This window comes from Ursus arctos, unplaced genomic scaffold (assembly GCF_023065955.2).
Source record: "Ursus arctos isolate Adak ecotype North America unplaced genomic scaffold, UrsArc2.0 scaffold_23, whole genome shotgun sequence".
NCBI lineage: Eukaryota > Metazoa > Chordata > Mammalia > Carnivora > Ursidae > Ursus > Ursus arctos.
Window position 1 is genome coordinate 34480825 of NW_026622908.1, and position 10175 is coordinate 34490999.

At 35.5% G+C, this 10175-nt stretch overlaps 1 protein-coding gene across 1 annotated transcript; it reads right to left on the reverse strand.

Annotated features, from left to right (window-relative positions):
- Positions 1–2041: 2041 nt before the first annotated feature.
- LOC113246531 (olfactory receptor 10AG1-like) lies at positions 2042–2998 on the reverse strand. The gene has a single exon (XM_026487127.3). It carries the CDS (start codon positions 2990–2992, stop codon positions 2042–2044), a length of 951 nt encoding a protein of 316 aa, XP_026342912.3. The 5' UTR covers positions 2993–2998.
- Positions 2999–10175: the final 7177 nt, after the last annotated feature.

The window sequence follows — 10175 nt, forward strand, 5'->3', positions numbered from 1 at the left end:
CTAAAGATTTCACTAAGAATTATACTGAAATACAGACAACACTTTAATTTTTGGTGCTTTAAACTTTTTCCAAATGCTTCTCCATGCCAGGTGGATATTGGCCATTATAATAACCTTGGGAGTTCATAGAAGATAGTGTGTTTTGACAATTTTATTAATTATGAATTATTAAAGACAAGACAACAAGCTCAAAATGGAGTCACTATTTCTAAGCCTCACATCACCAAACCAAAACTTAGCTCCAGTTTTGGCTCTTCCCAAAATGGAATCTGAAACCACTCAATCAAGAATTACCTGGTGAGCATTGGCTAGTTTACCTGTCTGGTACCTTCCTGCCATGCCCTATGAGGAAAGCAACTTTGCAATAACCAATTCCATTTTTGCCTGGTATAACTTCCTCGTTCCTGCTCCTTTCTGCCTGTAAAATGCCTCACTTTGTGTAGCTCTTGAGAGCTCCTTTCTACCTTTTGGGTGGGATGCTGCCAGATTCATGAATTGCTGAAAAAAGGCAACAATATCTTTAAGATTTACTCAGTTGAGTTTCTGTTCTTTAACAGAATGTAATACTACTAATAAAAAAGTAGCTGAATGAATTGTTCAGGATGTTGATAAAGAGATCTAAATTGAGCTATCTGAACTCCTGGGATAGCACTGTTGCTGTGACATCGTGATTTCTGCTTTACTAAATTTCAGAAACAAAAAACACCCCCCCTACTATCTTTATCATAATCATCAACTTTATCATCACTATCATCACCACCATCATCATCATCGCCATCATGGTCTTTATCATGGACATACATAAAATTCTTATACAAAACATTAAATGAGAATTAAATATATACTTCCATGGATACAATACAGAAATAAATAAATGTGATACATTATATTAGATGGTAGTGGGTGTAAATGGTTTGATGAAGTAAAATATAACCATCTAAAGAACAGGAGCTAATAGTGTCTTACAGGCATATGTACAATTATAGTAAAAACTACAAAAAGCATAATTGTCAAAGAACAGCTAACAGAAGTTCTCAGGGACACATGCAGTAAAAAATCTCTTCATGCCAGTGACTGACTTGAGAATCTGGAACTGGGAGGTTAGGTATTAGTGGTTCTGTTGACAGGTGCTCTCTTTCCTTGATAAAACCAGTTCAAAGATTTAATACTTTCAGACACTTTAGAAGGGGTTAAAGGCATGAAAGTTTAGGCACACTAACACAAATGCAACTTCTAGCATGTTCCTTCACTTTTGAACTCATGTACATTTTATTTTCAAAATACGAATTGGTATAGGAAAAGCTGTTTAGAGTGCCATTAATGAAGAGGTGAAATAATTCAAAGCAAATTACTTTGGGGCCAAAATTGTTAAGTTAGGAATTGTTAAGTTCTAACATAGAATGAAGTTATTAGGAAGAAAGCTAAGTGAACTTAAGACTTTTCTTTTGGTATTATGATTGAAGTAATTCCATATGGCTGCATAGTAGGTAAAATAAATGCACTTTCAATGTTTATTGATGCTCTGAAATCTCTTGATTTTGCCAGGAATCAGAGACGTGTCACAGCAATATTCATTTACCGATTAAATGATTTAATCAGTCATTCAACAAAACATTTGTTATTTAGCTGCTATTTCCAGTCTCTGGCTATAGAATCAAAGAATGTTAACAAATACCAGTGTGAAGATTTGGGAGATTATTTAGGTAAACTATTATATTTTTAGTATAATCAAGCCAAAAATCTTAACAGATTGAGTTCTATTTTATACGAACTTTATTTATATTCTAATTTCATATGAAATGGGTGGTGGGCATTACTATTTATTCATGAGGTGGGATTATTCTTTGGGCTTGGAGCACTGAAGACAGACTAATTTGCCTGGTATGTATCCAAGCACAATAAATTGTAGGTTGGTATTTAGAAGTATCTAGAAGTACATCAAAGCTAGAAGCAGTTAACTCCTTAAAGGGGAATGCAGAGAATTGAAATGTTTCTCTGATGAATGTGTGGCAAGCAGCTAAAGCATTTACAACTAAACTCATCACACTATCTTTTTAAGCAATAGTCTTTTCAGTGCTGCAATCACATCCTTGTTCCTAAGACTGTATATCATGGGGTTAAACATCGGAGTCACTATGGTGTAGAAAAGAGAGAGCAGTTTGTCAGTTCCTGCAGAATGATTGGATTTGGGCCTTAAGTAGGTGATGGTACCCGATCCGAAGAATAAAAGCACAACCAGCAGGTGAGAAGAACAGGTGGAGAAAGCTTTGGCCCGTCCCCTGGCTGTTGGCAACCTCAGAATGGTGGAAATGATTTTGCCATAAGAGGCAAGTATCAACATAAAAGGAACTGCAACAAACAGCATAGCTACTACGTACACTGCTATCTCGTGCACAAAAGTGTCCCCACAGGCTAGCTTGAGGATGGGAGGTATGTCGCAGAAGAAGTGGTTAATTTGGTTAGAATTACAGAAATGTAGAGAGAAAATCTGACATGTTTGTCCTATCTGGACTGGAATTCCACTGAGCCAGGCGCCAACAGCCAACTGGATGCACGTCTTGTGGTTCATGATGAGAGGGTAGTGCAGAGGGTTACAAATGGCCGCATAGCGGTCATAGGCCATCACTGCCAGGAGGAAACATTCCGTGGCTCCGAGTATGAGGAAGAAGCACATTTGAGTGGCACAGCCCAGCATCGAAATGCTTCTATCCTGGGTCCAAAGGTTCACCAGAATCCTGGGGAGGGTGACAGACACGTAACAGATTTCCAATGAGGAAAAATTCGCCAGGAAAAAATACATGGGTGTCTGTAGTGCAGCGTCAAGCCTGGTTATTATTATTATGAGGCTATTTCCAATCAAGATAATAATGTAAATGGTGGAGAATACCCCAAATAGTAACCCTTGGAGGCTTGGAAGGTCAGAAAACCCCAAGAGTACGAATTGTATTCTTGTGGAAATATTGCCTTCTGCTCTCATCTCTTCACGTGTCATCTGTGGGAACGATTGAATCAGAAGTCCAAGTTACTCTGATTTCTTTGGTTCTTGTTTTCTTACACATAAACAGGGTGGCATGCCTGCCAATTCTTTTCCATTCCCTATTAAAACAAATCTATAAGTGCCAGTGCTCTAAAAGTGTGGTGAAGTGTATTTTTCATTATTACTAAATGTATTTAGGAAAAAAATCCCCATAGCCTTTTTTCCTGCTATGCGTTATCATGTTTCTTTGCTTCTGAAGATAAGATTGTCATTTTGCTATCCATTTGAGCCCTCAAAGCTGCAAAATCTGTATTTATGTTCAATTTGACAAGGATTCCATTCTTTCACCTGCCGTGTTTTCTCCTCACCTCTCAGGTCTGTTTTCTATTATTATCAATTCAAAATTAATTTCGTTGCACAAGGAAATATTTTGTAAGCCCCCTAAATTGGCTTTAGGCATGAATATGGTTCACTTTTTAAAGTAATGTGTTTTTGTGGTATTTCTCAGTCTCTTTAAGCTTTGACATTCTGCATACTTAGGCTATTTTACTATAAAACAAAATTGATGAGCTAAACACTAAATGTTATGGGGTGTTATTTAATCTTTAAAACTATGTATTCCAGTGTAAGATCCATGAAATCAGCATTTTTTTTTTTCGGTTCTGCAAAGGGGAGAAAAGGAAGTCTAAGATGGTCTATGTCTTAAAATACTCAAGAGGTTAAGAGGCAGGTCCATCTAGCATTATATTTAAGAAAGCAATCTCAATTACTATATATATATATAGTGTGTGTGTGTGTTATATACATATATGTATACATATGCATTGTATATGTATATTTCATACATATATTATATATTTATAATACCATATATAAGAAATATCAACCAAAACTCATCTCTGAGATTTTCCTAAATTACCCAGATCCTCAATAATTGCTATTATTCTGCTCACCCCACTTAATCCTTTCAGTCTTTTCCTTGCACACATATGTGTCTATGTTCATGCACATGAGTGTATCAGGGTGAATTGCCCATCTTTATTATGTACTTTTCTCATTGCTATAACTAGATTATAAACACCTTTTGATATTCTCTACACCTTTCTATGCATAGTATATTTGCTCCACGAAATGTGATTTACTAACTTCTTGAATAAATTACAAATGAGCCAAATTGGTTGTTTCTTTGGAATAGTCTTACATGCTCACACCTTAGTGTAAGCATAGTGTAAGCAAAATGCACTTGCCCTGCCTCTTTCCCTCCTGGTGTAGATCAAGCATGTCTTCTGTGATGTGTGTGTGTGTATGTGTGTGTGTGTGAATTATACTCTTTTACTTCACTGTTGCAGAGGTAGCAAATTGCTTCATTGTTTTCAGTATGTCTTAGGTAACTTCCATATTATGAGTTAACTAATTTGAAAGCCCATAGAGACTAACTCACTGCAAAGAAAAGATATATAATCATATTCTAAGGGTGTTAAATATGGACAATGGTCAAAATTTCAGCTACAGAGAAGTAGACAGAAATGGGGCAGGAACAACAGTCTATGAAAAACTTGAACATCCTGAGGATTTTCTGTGGCTGAGAAAAGGAAAATTAAACGACAATTTCTTTTAGTCTATAATGTTCCAAACTACACATTAAATAAAGGTATTTAAACCTTGCCCATTATTATAAAATTCTTCCAAAAGAAATTTGATTACAGGGGATGTGAAAATGCTGTAACTGGGTCTCTAAGATGGGTAGAAATTAGTAGCTGATAGGTGGTGTACAAGACTACGCAACCAAGGCTGTTTTTCACTACACCATCCTACACACCTTTAACCATGTTTTATTCACTTATTTAATTCAACATAGAGTCCAATATTTGGACAATTATTCAAATTGTTTGTTGAATGAATCACTGCCTCTTTCTAGACTAGCATGCCTCATGCACCCACATCTGATGAGTAAACTGGCATTCTTTTTATTAGATCTGCTCTTCTTGTAAGCTCCTCTCTCATTTTTTGGTCTTTTCTACCTTTTTCCTTGATGTTCACATGGAGTACTGCATTTGAAAAGCAAACTGAAACTAAGATGCCAATAAACAATGAGCAAGGAAAAGCAATATCAAAACTTGCAATCAAGAATATAATGTTCTAGGGGCTCTTGAGTGTCTCCCTCATTTAATTGTCCAACTCTTGATTTTGGCTCAGGTCATGATCTCGGGGTTGTGGTATCAAGTCCCCGGGCTCTGTGCTCAGCACAGAATCTGCTGGAGAGTCTCTCCCTCTCCCTCCTCCTTTGTTTTTCCCCCCATGCTCTCTCCCTAAAATTATATAAATAAAATATTTTAAAAAAGTAATATAATGTTCTACATTTACTGACCTCAACTTTTTATTTGTAAAATGGAACATTCAATAAATTTTCACTGTAAACCAATTATAAAGTTAGAAAGGATTTAATACTCAATAATTAATATTTAATAATGATTAAAAACAAATATTCAAATGCTAACCGAATCATGAGCTTACCTTCTAAACATAACCTCACCAAAAAAGCTTCCTCAAAACTTGCAGCATTGTCCCTGTTTTTCTGACTTCTGGGAAGCTTTAGATGCTCTATTTCTACAACTCAGAAAGAAAAACACTATATCATGCAGGTGACTGTAGTGAATTCCATTTTTATTCAAATATTTTCTGTTTGTTTCTCTGATCTTTCTACTGAAATAATGATTTTTTTAATGTGGAGATGGAGATATGAATGACAACTATCATCTTGATATATAAAATCCTTATATTCAGAGCAGGTTTATAAAATCAAATTGAAGATAAGAAATAAAAAATCAGAATTTGGTGATTGCAATTTAGAAGGCCTTTCCTTTAGATGTCTCTAAAGATAAAAATGAAAACATGTGATATCTTTTAGCATCTTCAGATTCATTTATCATGGAACCTAACTTTTAATAAGGAAAGAATACCTTTGGTATTAGTAGGATGCAAACCCGTTTCAATGAGGTCTATTCACTATCTTATTCTTTAGTTATATATAATTAAATTTTCAGGAGACACAACCTCCAGATTTAATGCATGCAAACTACTTAAATACATGCTTAACACATGGTAGTTGTACACGTTAGCATCGAAGATGGTGACAGGGATGATTATCTTGATGATAATGCAGATGTCAGTAATCTCTGATATATTGGTCCATTACATCACAAAATACTTTGCATTTTCTTTTATATTATAATAATGGGAGTCAGAAAAATTATAAGGCTTTCTGAATCAGTGTCTTGAAGTTAAACCAGAGTAACAATGACGACAAAAGATCTTTTTTAAATTTTCTGTAAATAAGTGTTCTTTCCTGATGCCAAAAAAAATATATGGTTGTTATTAAACTAAATTTGGTATTAGATAAGAATTCATTCTTACCTGTTTAGATTGAGGTTAAATATAATGCTTACCTTTATTGATTGAATGAGAGAGCATGAGAACTGTATTTTTGACAGGTAATTTACTTTTACTTGAAACAGAAGTTAACCACTTTCTAAAATATGTTCTACTCTCTAACACCTAGTGCTCTTTAAGAAGGAAATGTTCTTTTCCCTTGGGATCAGCTCTTTTTCTGCGTCACTTCCTAATTGAACTAAACCATTCTGCCTGCCACTCAAGGAATTTGGTACAATAACCAAAACCACACTTGGCCATGCCACTCCTTCTCTAAATTCTTTACTCTCTTACATTTTATGATCATTGAGAAATATAAGTTTGTTAGATCAGAAATTTATAATTACATATGACTAATAATATAAACTAAGATGTTCTAATAAAGATGCAAATGCATAGTGTCTTACATTAAAGAGAAGTTTATTTCTCTGTCATTGAGAATTCAGAGGTAAAAAGTCTAGGGCTGTTGGGGCAGTGAAGTCTAAAATAGGCAATTCTATAGAGAAAAAGTAGATTAGTGCTTGACCAGGGGTGGGGGTAAGGGTAGGGCAAGAGGAGAAGCGGTGACATGTACTGAAATTATAGAACTGTATATTTTATTGAATTGAACTGTTTATTTTTAATGTATGATTTTTTATATGAAAATGATATCTCAGTACATACATTAAAATCAATTATATTAATGCAATTATTGATGAACAATAGAAAATGAAATTAAATATGCAATTCTTTTTATAATTGCATAAATGAATAAAGTGCTTAGGAATACATTTTAAACTTTTCTTTAAAGATTTTATCTATTTATTTGCCAGAGAGAGAGAGAGAGAGCACAAGCAGGGGGAGCAGCAGGCACAGGGAGAAGCAGGCTCCCTGCTGAGCAAGGAGCCCAATCCTGGACTCAATCCCAGGACCCTAGGATCATGACCTGAGCTGAAGGCAGACGTCTAACCAACTGAGCCACCCAGGCATCCCTTAGGAATACATTTTAAAAGAAAAGTACAATACTTACATACTGACATATGTAAGTACAATACTTACATATAAAATACTGCTAAAAGAAATTAAAAAATTAAAAAATTTTAAAGATTGGAATATTTAATATCATTATGATGGTAATTATCCCCACATGACCTTCTGCTTCTATACAATCTCAATCCAAATCTCAGATGGCGTTTTTGCAGAGGTGACAAGTTGATCCCATCATTCATATGGAAAGTCATTTGGAAATCTAACAGACTGAGTCTTAAAAAAAGAAAAATGGCTGGACATGAGATTGTATATTGATTCTTGGACTGAAGGTAATGGTTTGACTCAATGGTCAAGGACTTGGAAGAACTATAACTGAAAATTGATGACAAGGAGAGCTGAAGATGATGTATGTGAATAGACTTCTCTGAACATGCAAAAAAAAAAAAAAAGTGAAGATCTGAGTGTTACATTGAATGTTTACCAATGAATGACTTCAGACAGAGGAGAATTTTAATAATCTAGAGGACAGGGTACCCCTTTCTGTGATTACTATCCAGGCTCTTTGCCAACTATACCTGTCATTGCCCAATGGGTTCATGAACAGAGTGGACTTCGGGGAGAGACAGGGTTCTATGTATGTTCAGCAACATGGATTTCCGCTCACCAAGCCTGACCTGATTAGAGCCACAGCTTCACGTCTAAACGCCAGTGGCAGAGACCAGCAGTGTCACTCACAGACCCATGGATACACACACAGACACACACACACACACACACACACAGACTTATTTCAGGAAATTAGCTATGAGATTGCTGGGGCTGGAAAGTCTAAAATGTATAGGACAAACTAGCCTCTTAAAAATCTCAGAAGGAAGCTGTCTTGAGGAAGAATGTCTTCTTTCTCAGGGAAACCTCAGTCCTGCTTTGAAGGCCTTCCAACTGATTGGATGAGGCCCACATTATCAAGCATGATCTTCTTAAAATCTGTGTTTTTTAAAGATTTTATTTATTTATTTGAGGGAGAGAAAGCATGAGAGGGGGGAGGGTGAGGGAGAAACAGACTCCCCACTGAGCAGGGAGCCCAATGTGGGACTCCATCCTGGGACTCCAGGATCATGACCTGAGCCTAAGGCAGACGCTTAACTTACGGAGCCAGCCAGGTGCCCGAATCAGTTTATTTTAGATGTTAACCACATCAACAAAATATCTTCACAACAATGCCTAGATTATTGTTTGATTGAATACCTAGGCACTATAGCCTAGACATGTTGATATAAAGAACTCACGGTCCATCCCTGGTCAACTTGGCAGCCGTGCAAATTTCCTTAAGTCACACTTAATCTCCAAATAAAGGCAATTGAAGATGTAATGCTACCTAATCTGATACAAGTATTCTACCTGCAACCCCAAATGTGCTTACTCTTTTGCCAGAGAAGAGAAGATGCAAAGTCCTAGGGTGATGTTCACTGTGGTTCTTGGTATTTTGATATATTCATAACAAAATGAGGAAGAGAGACTTATAATAATTATAGTCCTTATTTCTGCAAATAATCATAAGTCATTGCTACTATTTATAACTATCTTCTTTCAACATCCAATCCATATTCCTTTTGCCCTCAGAAAGCACCTCAGGTGGTCATGATTATTTCTTTGGTGGGGTGATCCAAAACTTCATTCCTGAATGGTTGGGGCTCTAAGTAGCTCTGCTTCAGTTTGCTTGTTGCAGGTTTCCATTGAATTTGATAATTCCCATTGAGGTTAATAACAGGGTATAATATCTATATATCTATCATATATGCATATATACATAGAATATGTATACACTATATGTATGTAATATAATGTATACAGATTACATACATTATTATCTAGAGTAAGGAAGACAATATAGTGGTGGTGAAGGGATAGACACGAGACTGATGGAATTTAAGACGGTTCAAAAATTATCCCACACAAATACAACCAACTGATTTTTGGCAACGCTTAAAACCACTCAACTGAAAAATACATTGTTTCAAAAAATGGTGTTGAAAAATTATGCATGCAAAACTGAACACACGTGCATGCACACACTCATGAGCTGGACCTCTACATAAACTTCAACCCTTATACAAAAATTAACTCAAAATTGATGCAGTGAGAGGTGGAAGTGGTGGTGATATTAATGAAATGAGGTTGCCTAGGTTTTGATTGTTTCAAGGGTTGAGTATATTTTTCTCTCCACCTTATATATGTTTAAATTTTACATGATTTAAAAGAGAAAAAAAAGAGTCACCCTTGTGATCTTTTGTCCTTAACAAGCATAAGTTCTTTGTCTATTTGACCATCGACCATGCTTCCTTTACAATTCACAATCCCTGAAATCCTTTCACAAATACTTCTGATTTTATAAATTCTTCCACTTATGATTTATCTTTAATTTCTCCACACAGGTACTTTATGTATAAATAACAAATTAGGGACCATTATAAAGGTCAGGAGAGCACCTATAAACTGTAAAGGTCAAGAGAAAACCTGCGAATCCATGGTCCAATAAAGACATTTATTAAAAGTTCTAAAGAACACTTAACTAGTTAAAAACATTTCATTATTTACTAGAGACAGCTTTAAAAAAAAAAGAAAGAACAAAGCACAAGAGAGACAAAATGCTTGAAAGAACAGTAGAATAAGACATCTCTGAAAAGAAATGTTATTGCCAGAGATATTTTTGGTTGTTTCCCAAAATATTTGAATGGCAAATATGATGAGTCAGTTCAATTAAATGGTGATTTGGGAGAGGACACATTCCCATAAGACAGAA